General features: G+C 44.6%; 1 protein-coding gene across 2 annotated transcripts in view; it reads right to left on the reverse strand.

The window, feature by feature from the left end:
- The window catches only part of oca2 (oculocutaneous albinism II), a 690,248-nt gene that overhangs the window by 276,211 nt on the left and 388,044 nt on the right, over positions 1-25,993 (reverse strand). For both annotated transcript variants that reach the window (XM_072477223.1, XM_072477224.1), the window contains exon 14: positions 19,900-20,038. In XM_072477223.1, coding sequence (XP_072333324.1) covers positions 19,900-20,038 — 139 coding nt within the window. The remainder of the gene's footprint in view (positions 1-19,899; positions 20,039-25,993) is intronic.

Genomic DNA, 25,993 nt, shown 5'->3' on the forward strand with positions numbered 1-25,993 from the left:
GTGAATAAAGAGGTGGGTACCAGAAACATATATACAGACAAAGTCAAAGATACAAGATGATACTTTGAATGAGAGTCTTTGCAGGTAATTAAGTCTTTACAGGTCCAGACGGAGCAACTGGAGCGAGGGATAATCACAGGTTAAAGAGGTGTGAATTGTCTCAAGTTGGTAGGATTTCGCAAGCCCAGGCCAGATGGTGGGGGGTGAATGTAATGCGACATGAATCCAACGTCCCGGTTGAGGCCATACTCATGTGTGCGGAACTTGGCTATACGTTTCTGCTCGGTGATGGTTTAACCTGGTGTTGTAAGACTTACTGTGCTCACCCCAGTCCAACAACGGCATCTCCACATCATGGCTACTAAAGCTGTGATCAAGGTGTCATAAAAGTGTGATAATCATTGATTTTAACCATTTACTTGTTTATATAGATGGCTAATGGAATATCGTTAATTGGGGTGCATATAATTTATGAGGGATTGTGTTCAGTAATAGCTAAGCATGTCATGGGACATCTTCTGGGAGGAACCAGGTCTGTCTGTAGTGTTGCCTTCTACTATAAGATTTTAAGCTGAACAGTAATTTGGCATGGGATTGCAGTCTGACAAGACAGAACGATTTTCCGGTTATTCCCGAAAGGGTCTCTCTCCTAAGGTCTGCACAGAAAAGGAAGGAGACTGATTGTTAGCTTTATTTATAAGTGGCATTTGAACTGTATTTGGTTGCTTAATTGAAATATATAGTGGCAGGGGTAGACAGGAGTTAAAGTTTTGTCGTCCTTTTATTTAAGAACGGTTCATTGGAGAGTTATTACTGTGATGCTAATGTGATTAATTCTTTGTGCAAGTTAAAGTTGGTTTTAACATAAAAGAAAGTTATTGGTCAGTATTATCACGCCTGTGAGTTAGTACTCTCCCTTCGCAGTCTTCCAAATTGAAAGTTATTGGTATTCCAGTACAGTCCTAACACAATATTGAGGAAATTAATAGCATTGTGTAGGCATCATGAAAGGATAATTGTGCTACCCACCAGCCACTGGAATATATCGTGCATCATCATGCGACGCTGACCCTCCCTGGCCCACGCACCCCCAGAACAACAGAATGAATCTATACTCTTTTGAAATGAAGCCTCATTTGTAAATTACTTGACAGCTTTGTTTATCAACGATGAAAATTCAGCTCAGTATCGCCTGCCAGTTTGGGGCGACAAGTGCCACCATGGCTCCAAAATACCATCCGTGGCACACGCCTGCACTTCAGCATGACCCAAGCCATCTATCATTTTGGGCAGTCAATAGCATAAATTCCAGGCTTGTGTGCCAGAGTCAGCAGATCATTTAGGCAGATCGTTGTGGAAGTCAGCATGGACGTTAATACCAGCCCTGCCATTTTCAACCTCGCCACTCCAGCTAACGTCCTCTTATAAATACGGACCGCTGAACGTGAACTCAGTAGCATGAAGAGTCTCCCAGCATTGGCGTTGAAAGGGAACATGGACCATAAGACCATTGGTGCAGAAGTAGGCCATTTGGCCCATCGAGTCTGCTCCGCCATTCAATGGGATCTGATGTGATAATCCTCAACTTCACTTTTAAATCTTATCCCGGAACCTTTGATTCCCATTCAGGACTACTTTCTGGTTCATTGCTTGTTCATTTCTCCCGACTCCGGGTGAGTTTGTAGAAGTGTTTGATGGTTCGCAGAGTTGATTGCAGTTGCTGAATGGATCATTGCTGTACATGGAGAAGGCTTGTCCTCAATCATGAGTGATGCAGTTACCAGCCCCCTTGAAAGGGAAATGGAGCAGATACAACACATATTCAAAAAAAATCTTCTCCGAGGAACAGGAAAGAGGTCTTTCAGCAGGAGGCTTTATTTACCCAGCATCTTCCGGGAATAACTCTCTTCCACAACCAAAGCCAGGAGCAGTTAACTGCATTTTACATAGGAAGTTTTCACAGAAACCTGCAAGGATGCAAGTAGCATTCTTGCCGCACACATACCAATCAATCACCATCTCCAACAAGAGAGAATCTAACCATCTTCCCTCGACATTCAATGGCAATACCATCACGGAATCTTCCACTGTCAACATCCTGGGGGTTGCCACTGACCAGAAACTGAACTGGACTAGCCATATAAATACTGTGGCTACCCGAGCAGGTCAAAGGCTAGAAATCCTGTGGTGAGTAACTAACCTCCTGAATCCCCAAAGCCTGTTCACCATCTACAATGCGCAAGGGAGAAATGTGATAGAATACTCTGAACTTGCCTGGATGAGTGCAGTATCCAACAACACCCAAGTAGTTCAACAACATCCAGTACTAAGCAGACAGATTAAATGGCAGCCCTTCCACAACCATTGACTCCCTCCACGACCAACGAACAGTGGCAGCAGTGTGTACCATCTACAAGATGCACTGCAGGAACTCACCAAGGTTCCTTAGGCAGCATATTCCAAACACAGAACCGCTGCCTTCTAGAAGGACAAAGGCAGCAAACACATGGGAACCTCACCATAGGGAAGTTCCCATAGAATCCCTACAGTGCAGAAGGAGGCCATTCAGCCCAATAAGTCTGCATCGACCCTCTGAAAGAGCACACATCGGCCCACTTCCCCGCAAACCCATAATCCCACCTAACCTTTGGAAACTAAGGGCCAATTTATCATGGCCAATCCACTTAACCTGCACATCTGTAGTCTGTGGAAGGAAATTGGAATACCCGGAGTAAACCTACGCAGACATGGGGAGAATGTGCAAACTCCACAGACAGTCACCCAAGGTCAAAATTGAACCTGGATCCCTGGAGCTGTGAGGCAGCAGTGCTATCCACTGTGCCACTATGCCGCCCTAAAGCCACTCACCATCCTAACTTCGATATATATTTCCATTCTTTCATTAGCGTTGGGTCAAAATCCTTGAATTCCCTCTCTAACATCTTCTCCCAGGCAGTCCCTCGAAGTCAAGGATGACTTGCTTCCGCACCAAAAATGAGTTCTCAGGTGACCGCGGAGTCCGCTGCGTGACCTACAGTCTCTGGCACAGGTGGGGAAGACGGTGGTTGGAGGAACGGGTGGGTGGGGTGCCCGGTTTGCCACTTTCTCTCGGCGATGAAACACGAGGTGTTCAGCTCCTTCCCGGATGCTTTTCCTCCATTTTGGGTGGCCTTTGGCCAGGGATTCCCAGGCTTAGGTAGGGATGTTGCAGTTTTCAAGGAGGCTTTGAAGGTGTCCTTGAAGTGTTGCCTCTGCCCTCCTGGGGTTCGCTTGCCATGTTGAAGCGAGTAGAGTGCGTGTTTTGTGTCAGGCATGTGGATGATGTGGCCCACCCAGCAGAGCTGCTCAAGCGCGGTCAATACTTCGATGCTGGGGATGCTGTCCTGAGAGAGAACACTTATGTTGGTAAAACTATCCTGCCAGTGGATTTGCAGGGTGTTGCAGAGGGTGATACTTCTCCAGGTGCTTGCTGTACACAATCCATGTCCCTGAGCCATTAGTAGGCCGGATATCACTACTGCTCCATAGACCATGAACATGGTGCCGGGTCGTAAGTCTTCAAACACTCTCCTCCTTGGGCGACTGAAGGCTGCGCTGGCACACGAAAGGCGGTGTTGAACTTTGTCAGCAATGTCTGTTCTTGTTGACAGTGGTCTCCCAAGGTATGGAAAGTGGTCCATGTTGTACATGGCCTCGTGATGGATTTTGCTAACCATGGGGGTAGTGCTGTGTGACAGGGGCAGGTTGTGAGAGGACCTTTGCCTTACGTATGTTTAGTGTGACGCCCATGCTCTTGTACGCCACAGTGAAGGTGTTGACGACGGCTTGGTGCTCGGCTTCCAAGTGTGTGCAGGCGCAAGCACCGTCTGCATACGGTCGTTCAATGACAGAAGATGGGACGATCTTGGATTTGGGCTTTGGTGCCAGAGGCTGAACAGATTCCAATTTGTTCTGTTGTTTAGCTCCACACCAGCAGGGGCCTTGGGGAGGGTGACATGGAGCATTGCAGCAATAAAGATCAAGAAGAGCTTCAGTGCGGTGACACAGTCTTGCCCAATCTCAGTCCGAACGTGAATTCTGTCTGTGGTGGATCTGTTGGTAACAAACTTTTGGGGGGAGTCAGAATGCAGGAGGATGCTTTCTAATACCTTGCAGGTGGCAATGTCCAAGGCCTTTATGTGGTCAAGAAGGCTTGTTTCAGAGTTGGTGCCGTTTCCTGCATTTCCCTTGTAGTTGTTGTGTGGTGAAGATCATGTCTGAGGTGCCCCTTAGTGGGCATAATCTGCATTGGGCCTGTGGGAGGAGCTCTTCAGCCACAGAGGGAAGACGAATGAGGAGGATTCTTGGGATGACCTTCCCTGTGGCCGATAGCAATAAAATTCCTCTGTAGTTACTGTAGTTGACTAGGTGTCAGTACCTGGGGCAAGGGTGTTACCATGAGGCCTTGCACTTTTCTTTCAGACAGAACAAATGTTGGGTATTAAAAGGCCATATTCTAGGCATTTTCTCAGGAGCAGGGTACGATTCGTGTTGGATTTCCCCATCCCGGGTGGTGTTGGATTTCCCCACCCCTCTCTGCTGATTACATCTCCCCAGAGCTCTACATCCTTTCCAACTCTGGCATTGAAGTCACCGAGGAGGATCAGCTTGTTTCACGTAGGGACTCGGGCCAAGGATTGTTTGAGGCTGGAGTAAAATTTCTTTATGGGCTTGACTGAAGCTTCCAGTGTTGGGGCACATACGCGGAGGACTGTAGCACACTGGTTCTGGGCTAGGATGAGCTGACGGGTCATGAGGCGTTTGATTGTCCTGCAAGGGAAGTCTCTGAGACAGCCAACTGGTATTTTCACAGTAACTTCATTGCAGTGTTAACGTAAGCCTACTTGTGACGGGATGGTAAGGGCGGCACAGTAGCACAGTGGTTAGCACTGTTGCTTCACGGCGCAAGGGTCCTGGGTTCGATTCCCGGCTTGGGTCACTGTCTGTGCGGCGTCTACACGTTCTCCCCGTGTCTACGTGGGTTTCCTCCGGGTGCTCCGGTGTCCTCCCAGAAGTCCCGAGAGACATGATTGTTCAATGAATTGGACATTCTGAATGCTCCCTCAATGTATCCAAACAGGCGCCGGAGTGTGGCGACTAGGGGATTTGTCACAGTAACTTCATTGCAGTGTTAACGTAAGCCTATTTGTGACACTAATAAAGATTATTATTATTATTATTCATGCTTTATGTCCTCCTCCATCTGCATTTCACTCTCCTGTACCAATGTTTGACTAGATGGCAGCTTTTCGGTGTCTGAAAGGAGAAAGGCACAGGGGTACATTTGAAGTGAGGAAAGATGAGGGATAGGGGGGAAGCAAGGAGTGCATGTTTACGCCTTGTGCAGCTTTTAAATCAGGAGCCATTGGTCGGAATTCTCCGCCAGCTGGAATTCTCTGTTCCCGCCAGCAGCTCACCTCCGCCCGAGGGTTTCTTCAATGGGAAATCACATTGACAAGCGGCAGGAAGATAGAATCCCTCCACCAGCGAATGGCCAGCCGCTGAGAAACATGCGACTGGGGGACCAGAGAATCCAGCCCATTGTGGGATGAGGAGGACGTGGAACTTGAAAAGCTGGATGAAGTCTGAACTTCCAGTCATCTTCTATGGTTTCTGCTGCACTATTGGCCATGGCCTTAGTCATTCCCACTCCAGTGAATCTGAACAGCATCATCTCTATGGGGTTGACCACTGACCATCATGTCCGTCTCCCATTGGTTAGGTGCCGCTGCCTCCAGACATGTTGCATCTTGTGTCCCACAAGAGCAACGGATGTATGTCACTGAATGTGAGGCAACGTATAGGTGATGTTCCTGTCGTACTTGAATAGCTGACAGTGTGCAAGGTGCGACATGTAAGTGTGAGGGTTGCAGGAGTCCTATTGTGTGAGGATGATGGCCTAATTCTGCTCTATGTCTTCTGGTCTTCTGATAAGGCGGAGCTATGTATGTTGTGCTTTATGTCATGCTTTATAGAGAATATTGGAAGGTGATTGAAGTGGGTGTAGTGAATAGAGCAGTGTGTGGTGCTGGTAGCTCATCTGTAACAATACTGGGCTGAATTCTCCACCGGCGGGATGCTCCATTTTGCCGGCAGCCCAGGGGTTCCCCAACGTCGTGGGGCTGCCCCACAATGGGAAATCCCATTGACCAGCCGGCGTAACAGGGCATCCTGCCGGCAGGGTGAACCTCTTTGAAGGTGCCTTCACTGAACTTGACTACTCACGTGAGATCATTCAACTTCTTCTTCCACTGTTTTCATATTCTCGAGACTAAGCTGCTTGCATCGACAACGATGGAATCTGCTCCCACTGCCTCCCTTACCACTTCCTAACTCCCTGTGGGTAGAGTAACACTTTCCTCCTGTCCACACTCTGCACCAAGGCCTCCATTATTATATCCAAGAAACTTGCAGCGTGCTCCATGCTGTGTTGCACCATTCCTGCTGTTCCTCCTGCTCTTCCCCAGTCACGTTTAGCAGCTGCTGCAGCCGAATGCATTAAGCTGGCTTTAAGTAGGTAAATGGTGCTAAGCTTGTACAAACTCTATTCCCCTGCTGAGGCAGCGCCTTTAGTGCTGGGCTGCCTGCTATTCATTATAAATGAACAGTCAGCACGTAGTTTGAGTGCTGCTTGCTTGTAACGAACAGGCGGGCATCGTGATCCCTGCACCCATTATGAAGACTTACAGAATCTTTCACCTAAAAGCATTCTCTCGATGCAAAGTAGTAAAGATGTCCTTTGCTGCTTTCTCTCCAAATATAGATAAAAGCACAGGCTCACTTCTTTAAAAATATCAGCTTGGCTCAGTGAAAGCATTTTCATCGCAGAGTCAGAAGGTTATGGATTGAGGTTCCACTCAATGGCCGAAACACACAATATAAGCTGACATTTGAGTGTATTGTTCAGGATTGGCAGATGAGACCTTAAATCAACACCTCTTTTCAGATCAATGTAAAAATTCCATGTCATTATTTTGTGAAGAGAAACTAAGCTCTTTTGGTATCTTGGTCAACTTTATCTCTCAATTGTCACCAGTAAAGTAGGTTAACTGTTCATTGATCTGATTGCTGTGAGAGATTTTGGTTGCTGCGTTCACCTACATACCAACAGTAAGAAGTCTAACAACACCAGGTTAAAGTCCAACAGGTTTCTTTGGAGTCACTAGCTTTCGGAGTGCAGTTCATTCATCAGGTGAATGAAGAGGTGGGTTCCACAAACTCATATATTGACAAAGTCAATGCTGCAAGATGATCCTTGGAATGCGAGTCTTTGCAGGTAATTAAGTCTTTACAGGTCCAGGCGGTGTGACTGGAGAGAGGGATAATCACAGGTTAAAGAGGTGTGAATTGTCTCAAGCCAGGACAGTTGGTAGGATTTCGCAAGCCCAGACCAGATGGAGGCGGTGAATGTAATGCGACATGAATCCCAGGTCTCGGTTGAGGCCGCACTCATGTGCGCGGAACTTGGCTATAAGTTTCTGCTCGGCGATTCTGCGTTGTCGCACGTCCTGAAGGCCACCTTGGAGAGCGCTTACCCGAAGATCAGAGGCTGATGACTGCTGAAGTGTTCCCCGACTGGAAGGGAACATTCCTGCGTGGTGACTGTCGTGCGATGTCCGATCATTCGTTGTCGCAGCGCCTGCATGGTCTCGGGGCATCCTTTCCTGCAGCATATGAGGTAGACAACGTTGGCCGAGTCGCACGAGTATGTATGAGTATGTTGGTACCGTTCTCACGTGTAATGGTGGTATCCATGTCAATGATCTGGCATGTCTTGCAGAAGTTGCCATGGCAGGGTTGTGTGGAGTCGTGGTAGCTGTTCTGAAGGCTGTGTAGTTTGCTGCAAATAATGATCTGCTTAAGGTTGCGCGGTTGTTTGAAGACAAGTAGTGGGGGTGTGGGGATGACCTTGGCAAGATGTTCGCCTTCATCGATGACGTGTTGAAGGCTGCGAGAAGATTGGATTGGATTGGATTTGTTTATTGTCACGTGTACCGAGGTACAGTGAAAAGTATTTTTCTGCGAGGAGCAGGGTAGATGTCATATTTTCTCCACTCAGGGGAATTACTGGACAATGAAGGGTATTCTGCCGGTGGTGTCACGTGTTTGTCTTCAGTGTGGGTTGTTGCTGTGGCGCGTTGGAACTGCCGATCAATGAGTCAAGCGCCATATCCAGTTCTTACGAGGGCGTCTTTCAGCGTCTGTAACTGTCTTACTTTCCTCCTCATCTGAGCAGATCCTCTGTATACGGAGGGCTTGTCCATAGGGGATGGCTTCTTTAATGTGTTTAGGGTCCACCAAATACCAACAGTAACAGCACTTTAAAAAATAATTCCTTGGCTTTGAAATGCTTCAGGAAATCATGAAGGCATAAAAAGCATTCTATAAATGCACGTCCTTTTCTTCAAGCAAGTGACCCTGCTGGTCCGAATGACCTGAAACAGAGTTTTGTTGCTGATTGCAATCATAAGTTCATAAGTCGTTCGTTCATAAATCACTGAAAGCTAACAGGCAGTTGCAATGAGTTATTAGGAAGGTAAATGGTATGTTAGCCTTTATTGCGAGGGGATTTGAGTACAGGGGTACGGAAATCTTGCTGCAGTCGTATAGAGCCTTGGTGAGACCACACCTGGAGTGTAGTTTACAGATTTGGTCTCCTTACCTCAGAAAGGGAGTGCTGACCCTTAGAGGGTTGCAACAAAAGGTACACCAGACTCATCATTACAGGGCTCAACAGGGTAGATGGAGGAAGGATGTTTCCCCTGGTTGGGGAGCTCGAGAAGCAGGGGACTCCGTATCAGAATAAGAGGTGCGCCAAGGAAAGAGATGAGGAGGAATTTCTTCAGTCAGAGGGTGGTAAATCTTTTGAATTCGCCACCCCAGAAGGCTGTGGAGGCTCCACCATTGAGTATGTTCAAAGCAGAGGCTGATAGATTTCTAGATACCAATGACATTGAGGAATATGTGGATAAAGAGGGAAGGTGGCATTGAGATAGAAGATCAGTCTTGACCTGGTTTAATAGCGGAACAGGCTCAAGGGGCCAAAAGTCCTACCGCTGCTCCTATGTTCCTATGGAACTACCTTGAACTAGGCAAAAAAAAATCAATTTAACCCAAATAATGGGGTGTCCTGGAACCAATGTCTGTCAAAGAGGACCACAGACAATAAGTGACCCTCAAACTTCTCAAAGATATCAGACACAGCAGTCTATCCAACCCATGAAACCAAAATAAATGCAAAATACCACAGATGCTGGAAATCCAAAATGAAAACAGAAAATACTGGAAAGATCCAGCAGCCTGTAGGGAGAGGGAAACAGACTTAATGTTTTGAGTCCATGTGGCTCTTTTTCAGACCTATAAAGAGGGAGAAATGTGATGGATTTTATACTGTTTAAAAGGGAGTGGAGCAGGTGGAGCAACATAGAAGGCAGGGATCGGTGGGGATTCAGGAGGGAATTGACAAATATGTCATAGAACACAAGTGAAAGAGAGTGTTGATGGTAGTGTTAAAGACTGGAGAAGGTGCTGATAGTGGCATATAGGTCAAGTAGCAGAACGTGTTAATAGCAGAACAAGGGTCAGAGCTCTGTGAAAACAAAACTTATGAACAAGTTATAGATGGTCCTGTGGGAAAGTTGGATTTTAAAATGGTCAATATGGGAGAGAGAGTTCATGTTCTGAAGTTGTTGGACTCAATGTAAAGTCCGAAAGGCTGTAAGATGCCTAAGTGGAAGGTAATATGTTGTTCCTCCAGTTTGCGCAGGGTTACACAGGAGCATTACATCAGGCCAAGGATGCCCATGTGAGCATAAGAGCAAGATGCTGAGTTGAAATGGCAAGTGACCAGAAAGCTGAGGTCATCTAGTCTGAATATTTGAATCATCGGCAGCCACAGGTGAGGTGCCTGAAGATTGGAGAGTGGCGAATGTTGTGCCCTTGTTTAAGAAGGGTAGCAGGGAAAAGCCTGGGAACTACAGACCGGTGAGCCTAACGTCTGTAGTAGGTAAGTTGCTAGAAGGTATTCTGAGAGACAGGATCTACAAGCATTTAGAGAGGCAAGGACTGATTCGGGGCAGTCAGCATGGCTTTGTGCGTGGAAAATCATGTCTCACAAATTTGATTGAGTTTTTTGAGGGGGTGACCAAGAAGGTAGATGAGGGCAGTGCAGTAGACGTTGTCTACATGGACTTTAGCAAAGCCTTTGACAAGGTACCGCATGGTAGGTTGTTGCAGAAGGTTAATGCTCACGGGATCCAGAGTGAGGTTGCCAATTGGATTCAAAATTGGCTGGACGACAGAAGGCAGAGGGTGGTTGTAGAGGGTTGTTTTTCAAACTGGAGGCCTGTGACCAGTGGTGTGCCTCACGGATCGGTGCTGGGTCCACTGTTATTTGTGATTTATATTAATGATTTGGATGAGAATTTAGGAGGCATGGTAAGTTTGCAGATGACACCAAGATTGGTGGCACAGTGGATAGTGAAGAAGGTTATCTAAGATTGCAACGGGATCTTGATCAATTAGGCCAGTGGGCCGACGAATGGCAGATGGAGTTTAATTTAGATAAATGTGAGGTGATGCATTTTGGCAGATCGAATCAGGCCAGGACCTACTCAGTTAATGGTATGGCGTTGGGGAGAGTTATAGAACAAAGAGATCTAGGAGTACAGGTTCATAGCTCCTTGAAGGTGGAGTCGCAGGTGGACAGGGTGGTGAAGAAGGCATTCGGCATGCTTGGTTTCATTGGTCAGAACATTGAATACAGAAGTTGGGACGTCTTGTTGAAGTTGTACAAGACATTGGTACGGCCACACTTGGAATACTGTGTGCAGTTCTGGTCACCCTATTATAGAAAGGATATTATTAAACTGGAAAGAGTGCAGAAAAGATTTACTAGGATGTTGCCGGGACTTGATGGTTTGAGTTATAAGGAGAGGCTGGATAGACTGGGACTTTTTTCCCTGGAGCGTAGGAGGCTTAGGGGTGATCTTATAGAGGTCTATAAAATAATGAGGGGCATAGATAAGGTAGATAGTCAACATCTTTTCCCAAAGGTAGGGGAGTCTAAAACTAGAGGGCATAGGTTTAAGGTGAGAGGGGAGAGATTCAGAAGGGCCCAGAGGGGCAATTTCTTCACTCAGAGGGTAGTGAGTGTCTGGAATGGGCTGCCAGAGGTTGTAGTAGAGGCGGGTACAATTGTGTCTTTTAAAAAACATTTAGATAGTTACATGGGTAAGATGGGTATAGAGGGCTATGGGCCAAGTGCGGGCAACTGGGATTAGCTTAATGGTAAAAACTGGGCGGCATGGACTGGTTGGGCCGAAGGGCCTGTTTCCATGCTGTAAACTTCTATGATTCTAGTCTGCATTTAGTGTCCCCAATGTAGAGGAGACCACATTGGGAGCAGCGAATACTGTAGACCAAATTGAAGAAGGTGCAAACGAAACACTGCTTCACCAGAAAGGAATGTTTGTGACCTTGGATGTTGGGGAGAGAGGAGGTAAAGGGACAATTGCATGGGAAGGTGCTGTGGGAAAGAGAACCCCAAAGTGTATCATGGAATTCACCTGACCCACAACTTTTAATAGACTGTGGTATGGGGAGCACACGGCCCACTCTACAGGGGTGGTACAGCAGAAATGGAAAAGTATTTTTTAAAGCAAAACAATGTTTATTCTATCAACTCAAGTTAACCTTTTTAAAACATACAGTGAACATCTTAGCAACCATCAATTCAAATCTAACCCCCAAAGAATACAACACTAAGTAATCCTTAAGCTGTCCTTTTAACATCCATAAGACTTAAAATAAAACCTATAAACAGAAGCACATCAGGTTAAAGTCACTACTGAGAGCAGTTTATTAGTTTTAAATTACCAAAGGATCGATTTACGGTGTTTAGATTACAGAGAGAGAGGCTCATACACCTTCTGGCTGTGACTGCAGCTATCCAGCTCTGAAAATGAAACTAAAACACACCCTGCAGCAAACAGCCAAAAACAAAAGTAAAAAGCTGACAGAAAGCCCAGCTCCACCCACACTCTGACATCACTGATAAACACCCATTTCTTAAAGGTACATTTCTTAAACACTCATTTCTTAAAGGTATTCTCACATGACACCCCCCTAAAGAAAAAAAAATAAACCATCAATGTCAAGATGGTTTCATTTTTCACCTTTTCACTATCCTTTAAGAAATGCACACAGTAGATATACATTTTTGTTTCAAAAAACATAACACGCGAACAGGTATAATAATATAGTCAATTTTTGTTCTTGTCCCTCCAACTGAACCTGCATCCATTCATTTCTCTACGGCGCGGCATTTCTCTTTAAAGTCAGATACTTTAGTTCAATCTGATCACAGAGTCCCTTGTAATTTTCCACCACAGGAGCATTGGTTATCACAGTGCTCAGGCAGTCAAATGCCTGTTGAAACTCCACTGTCCACTGGAATTTTTGACATTTCTTCAGCAAGTCCATCAGTGGAGCAATCAATCTGATAAGGGCCACAGAACCTAGCTTTTAAAGGCTCATCTACCACTGGTAACAATGCTAAAACTTTATCTCCACTGGCAAAACTACGAACTTATGATTTCTTGTCCGCTACCCGTTTCATCACATTTTGTGCAACTTTCAAATGTTGTCTAGCTCTATTTAATCGTTCCCTAAAATTTGACACGTAATCCAATAATGTAAGTTCTGATTTCTCACTCACCAATTTTTCCTTAATCAATTTAAGTGGTCCTCTTACCTCATGACCAAAAATTAGTTCAAAAGGACTGAATTTGGTTGACTCATTCGGTGCATCCCTAATTGCAAACAGTCCGAATGGAATTCCTTTACCCCAATCCTCTGGATAATCGTGACAATAAGCCCTCAACATTGTCTTTAATGTCTGATGCCACCTTTCTAACGCTCCCTGCAATTCTGGATGGTACGCAGTTGGTTTAAATTGTTTATGGATAGCCAGAAGCTATCCATAACTTCTTTGAATAACCTTCAGGTAAAATTTGATCCTTGATCCAATTGTATTTCTGTGGGTAGTCCATATCGAGTAAAGAATTTAAGTAACTCCTCCACAATCTTTTTAGCTGTAATATTACGTACTCAAATGGCCTCCGGAAACCTAGTAGACACATCCGTTATAGTCAAAAGATATTGATTCCCACTTTTCTTTTTAGGAAGCTGTCCTACGCAATCAATTAGGGCCCTTGTAAAAGGTTCCTCAAATGCTGGAATGGGTATTAAGGGCACTGGTTTTATCACTGCTTGAGGTTTCCCTATCACTTGACATGTGTGACATGATTGACAAAATTTAACTACATCTTTATGTAGTCCAGGCCAATATAAATGTTTCTGGATTTCAGCTTGAGTTTTCCTTATTCCCAAATGACCTCCCACTGGTACCTCATGTGCACTCACAGCACCTCCTTTCTATACCCTACCAGCAATACTACTTGATGAACTTCTGCCCACTTTTCATCTGCCTGCATATGTAAAGGTCTCCATTTTCTCATCAAGACATCACTTTTACGGTAATAACACCTGGTATACTCTCAGATTCCTCTTCCGTGTATGCTTTCTGATACATCCGTTTTATTTCTACATCTTTCTGTTGTAACTCCACCAAGTTTCCTGAACTAAAAATATCCGCCACATCCTCCACCTGTTCTTGTTCTTTTTCAACCATCTGATCAAAAATCGTTTCTGATAATTGCACTTCAATTCATCTTCACTCTTTGATTTGTCCTCTTATCTTAACCTGTGACTTTGTGACCTTGTTACTACACAATCCGGAAATCCCAGGATATTCGTCCTTCAACACTTCAGTTGTCTGATTTTCACTAGCTTATCAACCACAGTATAGGCATCACTCCCACCTGCGATCCAGCCATATCATTACCCAAGATAAACTGCATTCATGGCCAAGATAGTTTATCTATTACTCCTACTACCACTTCACCACTCTTCACTGGACTTTCCAACCTTACCTTATATAATGGAACACTACTCCTCTCACCCTGAATTCCACATATTACCACCTTTTCTGGCAACATTCTTCCCAAACTACATAACTCCTCTTCTCTTACCATTAAAGATTGACTAGCTCCCGTATCTCTTAAAATTGTGACTTCTTTACCTGCTCCTCCTGATACACATGAGAAAACTTTACCCACACAAGTAAATTATTTAAAGAGATCTGGCACCTTCTTATCAATCACCTCTTGATCAGGCTGTACAATCTTTTGCCCCTCCTTTGCTTCACTTGGGCTTTCCTTTACCACTTTAATAAACCCCACTGTTTTATCCTGCTTTACCACATCAGCCTTCCCAGTCTTTCTTCAACCACCAAGGCTGTGACTTTACACGGCCTAGTTTATTACAGTGAAAACATTTGAAACTTTTCATGTCTTTTCCACCCTCCTGGATTTCCTTTTTAGTCTGAGGTACACGCTCCTTATTATCTACCATCAGATCACCTTTACCTTTACCACTTGAGTATTCCTCATGTCCCCAGTTTCTATCCCTCACCGGCTGAAACTGATGTTGGAAACCAAGCTTTGATTTATAAACTAATTCATAAACATCTGCCATTTCTGCTGCTAACCTCGCAGTTTTAACCATCTGCTCTTCCACATAAGTTCTCACTACATCAGGAATTGAATTTTTAAACTTCTCCAAAAGTATAATTTCTCTGAGAGCTTCATACGTTTGGTCTATTTTCAAAGCCCTTATCCACCTATCAAAATTACTCTGTTAGATCCTTTCAAACTCCATGTATGTTTGACCAAATTATTACCTTAAATTTCTAAACCTTTGTCTGAAGGCTTCAGGCACTTCAAATGCACCTCAGATGGATTTTTTCACCTCCTCATACGTCTCAGATATCTCCTCCGGTAGTGATGCAAACACTTCACGAGCCCTACCTATCAACTTTGTTTGAATCAGTGACACCCACATGTCCTGTGGCCATTTCATTTGTTTAGCAACCTTCTCAAATGAAATGAAAAAGGGTTCTACCTCCTTCTCATCAAACCTTGGCATTGCTTGGACATATTTAAATAGATTCCCACCAAGCTTTTGACTTTGATGCTCTTTCTCACTATCCTCATCACTATCATCCAACTGTACGTTTCCCTTTACGTCTGCCAATTTTAACTGACTGTCATGTTTCATGGCCATTTTCTGAAGTTCAAACGCTCTCTCTTTATCTTTTTACCTGATCTGTATCTCCCTTTCTCTTTCTTTTTGTTCTGCTAGTGCTATTCTTTCTTTTCTCCTTTCTTCTCCCTCCTTTTCTTTTTCATCTCTCTCTCTTTCTTTTTCCTTTCTATCTCTTTCCTTTTCTTTTTCTGCTCTCTCTCTTTCTTTTTCCCCTCTTTCGCATTTAAGCTGCTTTAATTCTTTCACATGTTCCATTTGTTTAATTTGTAACTGAATTTATGCCATTTCCAATGAGTCAAACTGTATCTCAGGCAACTTTAAATGCTTAGCCACTGCCATAATTACCTCATCTTTTCGCATTTTGTCAGGTAATGTTAACTGCAATGTTTTTGCCAAATCTAACAGTCTGCTTTCAGTCTCTGTCCGTAAGGTGCTGCGTGTGACCGTCTCCACCCCCAAAAACTTCAGAGGCTCTAAAAGAGCCATTGTCCACAACTCCCTACTTAAACTAAAATACCACACCTGAAAAGCAACCACAATATGCTCACCACTCACTGTCTTTAAGTTCATTAAGCCAATCCAATAGCTATACTTTTATCCCCCTCGAGCCCCCAATTTGTTATGGGCCAGGGTTTAGAGAAGCCCAAAGTGTATCATGAAGTTCACCTGACCCACAATTTTTAATAGATTGTGGTATGGGGAGCACACGGCCCACTCTATAGGTGTGGTACAGCAGAAATGGAAAAGTATTTTTTAAAGCAAAACAATGTTTATTCTATCAACTCAAGTTAACCTTTTTAAAACATACAGTGAACATCTTAGCAACCATCAATTGAAATATAACCCCCAAAGAATACAACACTAAGTAATCCTTAAGCTGTCCTTTTAACATCTATAACCTTTAAAACAAAGCACATCAGGTTAAAGTCACTACTGAGAGTGGTTATTTGTTTTAAATCACCAAAGGATCGATTTACAATCTTCAGATTGCAGAGAGAGAGACTCATACATCTTCTGGCTGTGACTGCAGCTATCCAGCTCTGAAAACGAAACTAAAACACACCCTGCAGCAAACAGCCTAAAACGAAAGTAAAAAGCTGACAGAAAGCTCAGGTCCACCCACACTCTGACATCACTGATAAGCACCCTTTTCTTAAAGGTACATTTCTTAAACACTCATTTCTTAAGGGTACCCTCACATGACAAAACAAAAATACATAATAGGGCAATCGGGCAACACAAGGTACACAATGTAAATACATAGACACCGGCATCGGGTGAAGCATACAGGAGTGTAGTATTAATCAGGTCAGTCCATAAGAGGGTCATTTAGGAGTCTGGTAACAGTGGGGAAGAAGCTGTTTTCGAATCTGTTCGTGCGTGTTCTCAAACTTTTGTATCTCCTGCCCCATGAACAAATTGGAAGAGTGAGTAAGCCGGGTGGGAGGGGTCTTTGTTTATGCTGTCCATTTTCCCCAGGCAGCGGGAGGTGTAATCAATGGATGGAAGGCAGGTTCATTTGGTGAACTGGGCTGTGTTCACGACTCTCTGAAGTTTCTTGCAGTCTTGGGCCGAGCAGTTGTCATACCAGGCTGTGATGCAACCAGATAGGATGCTTTCTATGGTGCATCTGTAAAGGTTGGTAAGAGTCAGAGTGGACATGTCAAATTTCCTTAGTTTCCTGAGGAAGTATAGGTGCTGTTGTGCTTTCTTGGTGATAGTGTTGACGTGGGTGGACCAGGACAGATGTTTGGTGATGTGCATAACTCTTGTCATATCTCCTCATATCTTGTCATATCTTTGTCATATCTCTCTCAAGCTTCCATCTATCCCTGGCTTCTATTGTATTCCACCTACTCTACCACTCCAACTGTATAAAATCCATCACATTTCACCCTCTCTGTCACCCTGAAGAAACATCAACAATTTTTCTCTCTCCACAGATGCTGCCAGACCTGTTGAGTTTTCCCAGCATTTTCTGTTTTCATTCCATGAAATCAAAAGCCTTCAGGTTATAAGTGCTACACCTTCTACATGTGTGAGAACAAAAGAACATTAACCTCCTCATGAAAACGACACACTGAGAATGGCTGGAAGGCAGGTCAGTTACTAAATGCAAGGGCTCTGTGCACTCAAACAAGGAGCACAGTCGACTCATCGGGGGTAAACTCCTCGCCGTCTGTGCAAAAACTCAAGACAGGGTTTTAACCACAATTTACCCAGAGAGGGAGGGAAGCCCCAATCAATGTGGTGTCAAACATCATTTACCTTCACCTCTTTCATGACTCCCCTCACTTTCAGACAAGATGACAGAAGTAAATTCACTTCAGTGCTTTCATCATAAACACTTTGGACCTTGTGAAATCTACCACATCAAGACTTTCTGAACTCTAATTTCATGACAGTTTAGAAAAACACCGGTTTGGACTGTTAAGCTTTTTAGTCTCCACATGTCCTTTCCAGAAACAGAGCATACAAGTTAAAAGCTCAGCACAGGCAAAAATCCATCTTATATAACACAACAAAGGAACTCATGAAGATGTTCATACGAACGTGGTTTAGCCTTGTGTATCAGCTGGGGCTCAGCTGGTAGCACTCTCATCTCCAAATCACAAGGTTCTGAGTACAAATCCCACTCCAGCGCTTGAGCACAAAAACCAATACTGACACTCGGCAGTACGGAGGGAATGCAATGGTTGGAGTTGCTGGCCGGAATTCACCGGCCGTTCGCTGACAGCGGCATTCTCTGATCCCGCCGGCATCATACCATAGATTTCTGGTGACATGGGGTGGCTTCAATGGAATACCCATTGATGGGACTAGGGAATCCTGCCACCAGCAAATGGCGCGCTGTCTCCCGTCGATGAAAAACTCATGCGTGGGGGCCCGGAAAATTCCGCCCGCTGTCTTTTGGATGCGACAAGAAATCAAGACCCTGTCTGCCAGAGGATGTAAAAGGTCCCATGGCATTCCTTTGAGGAAGAGCAGCAGAGTTAACCCTGGTACTTTGGTCAATATTGATCCCACAATCGACATGACAAAAAATAGAACAGATTATCTGGCCATAAACATGTTACTGGTTGTTGGAGTTTGCTGTGCGCAAATTGGCTGCTGTATTTCCCACATTAAAACAGTGACTAGACCTCAAAAAGAACATCATTGGCCGTAAAGAGATATCTGGCAGTTGTGAAAAAGGTAATTTTTTTTTTGTTTTAATATAAATTTAGAGCACCCAATTCATTTTTCTAATTAAGGGGTAATTTAGCGTGGCCAGTCCACCTACCCTGCACATCTTTTGGGTTGTGGGGGCGAAACCCACACAAACACGGGGAGAATGTGCAAACTCCACACGGACAGTGACCCAGAGCCGGGATCGAACCTGGGACCTCGGTGCCGTGAGGCAACAGGACTAACCCCACTGCGGCACCGTGCTGCCTGTGAAAAAGGTAATAGAAATGCAAGTCTTCCTTTTCTTATTTTAGTAAAAGTGGCCACCAGTTTACTTTAACATGTTCAGTAAAATGCCACGTGAATTCGAAGTGAATGTGAATGGCCAGAGTACAATCTAAATTCACACCAGTGCTTAATCCAGGATCAGGGTTCAACCTGATTCCGGAGTGGAGTAAAATCAGACCTTGGATGAGATTTCGACTCATTCAAAACCAGAATTCTGACGGGGAGTTAAAATCAGCCCCTTGACTCCGGGCTTAAATGATGGCTTCAGAAATGTCAATTCCAAGGAAAATGCTTTTCGGCCAGCACTACATTTGTCGAGCAGAATAAACCGCACACCAAGTACAGAGCTGCATAATATGCTCCCTGAAATCCAAACAGTCTATTGCTGTGACCGACGTAACGTTTTGAATACTACAAATCTGGACAGTGAAACACACTAATTGAGTGTTTGCTGACTAAATGGGGTTTTTGGTAAGATCTGCGAATGGAAAAAGAAACGTTGGGCAGAATAAATGTTTTTTAAAATGGAAACAAAACATGGAAATAAAACTAAGAAAACATTCTCAATGCCAAAGACTTGTATGTGACTTACTCGACATACGTTACAGGGAACACAATTAAAGTGACCTATTCTTAGCTATTCGAGAAGGTTCAGCTGCCATACATACATATATTCTCTTAACCACGATGGACAATGAAAAAGATGGGGAAAATAAACTGGAATCCGAAAAGAAAATAGTCAATTCTGAAAATACACAGCCAGAAGATCAGTGAAAGAGAAAATAGATTAATCTTTGGGAGGGGCAAATGCCCACAGGGATGAAAGAAGTTGGAAGAGTGAGTAAGCTGGGTGCAGACAAGAGTAAGGAAGTAGTCATTCCTTATCCTTTAAATTTAAATAGCTGGATCAATAATCATCACAAAGCATAAGCTGTGTCAAAATCTGTCTTTTAATTTAGGGGACTGGAATAAATTATCCAGTTGTGTGGCTAGTTAAATACCTGTAATACTTTTGGGTTAAAGCTTAGGTAGAGTGAACACCGATACAATAAATATCGAGTGAAAGATTAATTTACACTCCTTGACCCTTGGAATTCACAGGGTCCTGCATCACCAGCTTGAAATGACTAAATAGTTTTTAAAAATTCCATCCCTGAAACACAGCAGATTTTGCAGGTCACGTCATCACAAATTATTCATCATCCATGTTAACAAAGTTGAAAAGAATTGTATTACTTTATTTCGTAGCGCCTGATTGGAGACAATGATGACATTTGGTGGATCCCCAACTGCGGTGGCAGCTCCGCCGATGTTCGTGAAGACAATTTCCGCAATAAGTACATGCCTGGGGTCCAGATTGAGCACTTCACATAACCTGCCGGAGACATAATAGCATCAGGGTGCTTGAGTCTAAATTAAGCTGGCTTTGGAAACATTGTCCCAACCTCAAACCCACCACCCCGCCCCCCTCCAAAAATACAGTTAGGAAAACAACTGTTGGCTCCAGAGATTCCAGTGTTGTGCAGACTGGGATCCAATAGAGATGCATAATGGATAATTGATGATTAGTTCAAGAACTTTCAATGTTTACGTAGCAAATTGCCACCTCCCATTCTGAAGACACTGCTTGTGAATAAAATTCCATAAACCAGTACCTCAACGATACTTTATGTGTGAGTGTTGTTACGATCCCAGTTGATGTTATAGAGAGAGAGGTCTTATACAGAAAGACAAAGAACTGAAACTTGCGTGGTCAGCTGAGGAAATAAGACTGGGCGAATTCTTGCATTCTGTGAGTTACTGAAGGAGGATGCACGAGGAGAGATGGTCTCTGGTCAAAGCAACGGATCCCGTGACAATCTGATTCGAAGATATTCGGTTCTGCTTCCACCGCTCCACAGTCACTGAATCACAGAATCCCTACATTGCAGAAAGAGGCCATTTGGCCCATCGAGTCTGCACCGACCCTCTGAAAGAGCACCCGATCTAGGCCCACTCTCCCACCCTATTCCCATAACCCCACTTAACCTGCACATCCTTGAACACTAATGGGCAGTTCAGAATGGCCAATCTATTTAACCTGCGCACCTTTGGATGGTGGGAGGAAACCAGAGCACTAGGAGGAAACCCGCGGAGACATGGAGAGAACGTGCAAACTCCACACAGTCACCCAACACTGGATTTGAACCTGGGTCCTGGTGCTGTAAGGCAGCAGTGCTAACTACTGTGTCACCTTGCCACCCTGTTACCATTCAGTGAAATGGTAACAGGGTGTGATGTGAACCCATTGGAATCTGGGAGAGATGTTGGACTGCTTCTTGTGAAACTGTTATTCTGCCAGAGGAGGGGAAACAGAAAGTATAATGGTGGGGCGAGGTTTTCGGTTGTGTTAAAAGTTAAAGAGGGGATTACTTTTCTGTAGTTTAGAGTACTAGTTCACTACCAATTAGGGGCTGGTTTAGCACAGTGGGCTAAACAGCTGGCTTACAATGCAGAACAAGGCCAGCAGCGCAGGTTCAATTCCCGTACCGGCCTCCCCGAACAGGCGCCGGAATGTGGCGACTAGGGGATTTTCACAGTAACTTCATTGAAGCCTACTTGTGACAATAAGTGATTATTATTATTATAAGTGATATTTAATTGATGCTATTTTCAGTTTGTTTGTTCCAGTAAAAGTCTTACAGCCAGAAATTCTGTTGCGGTATTTCCTTTAAGTTGGTCACTTACTGGGATCATAACGTTTCTCTTTTCGAGAGACGCCTCTTCATCCTTTCTTTTTCACCTTTCTGGCTGAGTTGTGCTTCAGTTCCAGTGCTACAAGAACTGTTCAAAGGGATTGGTTTGGATGAACACTTTGGACTCAGTCTCTAATTTTTATTACTTTACAATACTGATTAATACCTTACCTTCGCTGATTGCTTTTGTATATTGTCCAATTTATTATTACATCAATTTAATAGTTTAACCTGCAGCAAAAAATCTCTTGCATGGCTAGAATTATCTGTCTCCTTTGATGTGAGATGCAGTGTCGCTTTCCACACTATCCAAAAGATGCTGAACATCAGAGGTAGTAGAGATCAAGGAGGATGCGCAAGACAATTTTAAGCTGGAATCCATACAAAATAAGTCTGAGCCGGGAAGAATTGCTGAGGAACGAGATGTGATACGGTTATGAAAGTGAGTTTTAATTGACACCGAGTCAAACCACAAGAAGGGAAAAAGAAACAAGAGAGCAAAGGAGAAATTTAAACGGAGCTAAGGATTGCTTGCCCAATTGTTTCAGGTTGTTGAATAACTTGCTCTCCTGTCCACATGTCCATTCTCGGCCTGCTGCAATGCTCCAGTGAAGCCCAACGCAAACTGGAAGAACATCACCACATCTTCTAATTAGGCACATTACAGCCTTCTGGACTCAGCATTGAGTTTAACAACTTCAGGCTATGAACCTCTATGGGCGGCACGGTAGCACAGTGGTTAGCAATGTTGCTTCAGAGCTCCAGGGACCCGAGTTCGATTCCTGCTTGGGTCACTGTCTGTGCGGAGTCTGCACGTTCTCCCCGTGTCTGCGTGCGTTTCCTCCGGGTGCTCTGTTTCCTCCCACGAGTCCCGAAAGACGTGCATGTCAGGTGAATTGGACATTCTGAATTCTCCCTCTGTGCACCCGAACAGGCGCCGGAGTGTGGCGACTAGGGGATGTTCACAGTAACGTCATTGCAGTGTTAATGTAAGCCTACTTATAATAATAAAGATTATTATCTTGACTCCCTCTTTTGTTTTCTGTTACTCAGTTCCCCTGGCTTGTGCCGATGCTACGCACCCGTCCCCCACATGGCCACTGCACTGTTTTGCTCCCACTGAGCACTGACCTCTGTTTTCTATTGCCACATTCTGCTTTCCTACCTTTGCCACTACTGATGCACGATCAATTACACAAAGACGAGAGTTGGATGCAATCGACGCTTTATTACACTAAGATGTGTGGCCTCCCACAGCAGCTGGCGAAATGGCTGCCGTACGAGGAGCACACATATTTATACTCCGCCTACTGGGCGGAGCCAGCAGGCAGGGAACTACCCCCGTACCTGTAGTACAGGGCCTTACCACAAAGCACCTAATATATACATCAGTGGTGACTACCACAACGACTAACACTCTTCAGTCCCTAATGGCACCATTAACTGCCCCTTTGTCTCATGTCTATGACATATTTGGCATTCTCTCCTGAGCACTGTGCTATCACTAAAATTCCATTCTGTCCCACCCCGCCACTGTCCATGTGGAGTTTGCACATTTTCCCCGTGTCTGCGGGGGTTTCACCCCCAGAACCCAAAGATGTGCTGGTTAGGTGGGCTGGCCACGCTAAATTGCCCCTTAATTGGAAAAGGAAAATAATTGGCTACTCTAAATTTATATTTTAAAAAATATTCTGTCCCATCCCACTCTCCAAGTATATAATTCATCGCATTTCTATCCCACTTCAGTTCTGTAGAAGGGCTGATGGACTCAAAAAATTAACTCGGTTTCTCGCTTCACAGATGCTGCCAGACCTGTAGAGTTTATCCAGAATTTTCCATTCTTATTATAGAAAGCAACCACTGTGTAAAGAAACAAGTGATTTTGCCCACTATCGGAAGACTTATTCAGCATTTTCCATGTATTTACAAAGAGTGTTAGCTTGACTTGCTGCAAGCAGGAGCAACGGAAAATCGAAGTGAAGCTTCTGTTTTCAAATCAATTGTCCTTTCATCTCATGACTTTTACAAACAATCCTCATAATCCTTTCATAATAGCTGTGTGTGCCATTGTGTAATTGGGCTATTTCCATACAAATTAACAACTATACTTATTATTTATGTACATGCTTAATTAACAATGGAAACACTTTAAAAATCTGAATTCCTATTCCTCTGGCAGCTGTGAAAATTGTAAAAATATTGCACTTGCTATTTTACTGTTCCAGGGAATGGTTTAGCTCAGTTGGCTAGACAGCTGGTTTGTGATGCGGAGCGAGGCCATCAGCGCGGGTTCAAGTCCTGTACCGGTATGAGGGCCGCGATTCTCCATCCCGTCAGCCCCTTTTTCCAGGGGGGGGGGTTTCCGGGATTATCGTTCCCGCAGCCAGCCAATGGGGTTTCCCAATTGTGGCCACCCCTACGCCGTCGGGAAACCCGCGGAAGTGGGTGCACTGCTGGCAAAGCGAAGGATCCCGCCGACGGAGAATCCCTGCAGGAGGCTATTCATCAAGGTCTTCCTTCTCAGCCTTGCCCCTCGTCTGAGGTGTGGTGATCCTCAGGGTAAATCAGCACCAGTCAGCTCTCCCCCTCAAAGGGGAAGGCAACATCAGCCCCACAACCGTTTCTCAGACATATGAGAACATTGGATTCTTTTTAGGATTGGAAAAGGAGATTTGAAAGAAGCCTGTCTTTTCTCACATGGACCCCAATTCGATCAACCATCCTTCACCATCTTGTTCAATTCCTTATTTCTCAAAAATATTCATGACTCACCTCGAGCAAGGTGAAAGAGTTGGCCTATCTGGGTATTGAGAGGCTATGTTGCGCTGCAGCTGTATAATACTCATCTCAAATTTGTGTCTTTGGCGTCTCGCTGCCCATTGACATTCTCTCCATTTGAAAAATGTTTCGAAAACTTTTAATCCAAACATGGTGGCACAGTGGTTAGCACTGCTGCCTCACAGCGGCAGGAACCCAGGTTCGATTCCAACCTCAGGTGACTGTGCGGAGTTTGCACGTTCTCCCCCGTGTCTGCGTGGGTTTCCTCCGGGTGCTTCAGTTTCCTCCGACAGTCCAAAGATGTGCAGGTTAGGTGGATTGGCCACACTAATATGCCCCTTCGTGTCCAAAAGGTTAGGTGGGGTTACAGGGATAGGGTGGGAGCATGGGCCAAGGTAGCGTGTTCATTCGGAGATCGGTGCAGACTCGGTGGATCAAATGGCCTCCCTCTGCACTGCAGGGAGTCTATGAAACAATAATGTGGCCTTAGGACAGCTTAATGGATTGCATAGTCAATTTTTTTTTAAATTAAATTAAATCTGCAATGCTGAAAAAATGAAGGATTAACTACATCCCAGAAATTACCGTAATGACTGAACTATTAACAGTGCTGAAAAGCAGCCCATGTTTGACCAGTTAGTGTGTGTTAATCAATGTTAATAGTGCCTTTAAGAGCTTTTCTTTAGTGATCCAATTAGCACAGAGATTCTGGGGGAACAAAATGCAGATATAATTGTGAGTCGAATATGATATCCTTTAAACAACAATCTTTCAGGGTCTCCTTAATGCCTCTTAATAGCAATGATGTGGAGATGCCGGCGTTGGACTGGGGTGAGCACAGTATGAAGTCTTACAACACCAGGTTAAAGTCCAATGGATAGTCCAAGTCTTAATAGCAAGACAGCTTTACCCTGATAACTGGCTAGTCCCTCTCCTAATCTCGTACCTCCACTAGATCCATATTCAATGTAGCTGCCATTCTCCAAAGAGATGACCGATGTTTGACCTACTCTGCAGCAGGTAAGCCTCTCCTTGCCAACCAGAAAGTAATTGAAGTCCAGATTTCGCATTTTGTGAATTGGAAAATAATCACTGGGAGGAAAGCAAAGCAGAAATTGTAGCGAATCACATTATCAAAGTACAGCTTGTCATATATATCTGTTGTATCAAATTAAAGTGAAGGGTGTGGAGGATTCATAGAATCTCTACAGTGCAAGAGGAGGGCATCCGGCCCATCGAGTCTGCACCGACCCTCTGAACGAATCCACTTCCCAACGCTATTCCCCCAACCCCACCTAACCTGCACACTTTTGGACACTAAAGGGCAATTTGGCACGACCAATCCACCTAACCTGCGCAACTTTGAACTGTGGGAGGAAACTGCAGCACCCAGAGGAAACCCACGCAGACACGTGGAGAACGTATAAACTACACACCCAAGGCTGGAATCGAACCCTGGTCCTTGGCACTGTGAGGCAGCATTGCTAACCACTGTGCCACCGTGCTGTCCTACCCATGGGGTATGTCTGATTCCCTCAGTTCTCAGCCTCTGCTGTACAGCACTGGAGGGAATCTCCCTCTGTGAGAAGGGGAAATATATGTATCATTGGGGAAATGCTCATGGGACAGCTGACATTGGCTACTGGACAACAAACAGTGCAGCTACTTGTTCAGGAGCAGCCACTCTGTCCATCCAATTGCTCTCCTGCACAGGGTTATTGGTTAGGTAAGGCACGATTTAATAAGGCACGGCTCCCAGAGTTTGGATTCTCCACTTAAGTCTTAGCTCCCTCAGGAAATCAGAGGCGCAATGGGCA

The sequence above is a fragment of the Scyliorhinus torazame genome, chromosome 15 (genome assembly GCF_047496885.1).
Source record: "Scyliorhinus torazame isolate Kashiwa2021f chromosome 15, sScyTor2.1, whole genome shotgun sequence".
NCBI lineage: Eukaryota > Metazoa > Chordata > Chondrichthyes > Carcharhiniformes > Scyliorhinidae > Scyliorhinus > Scyliorhinus torazame.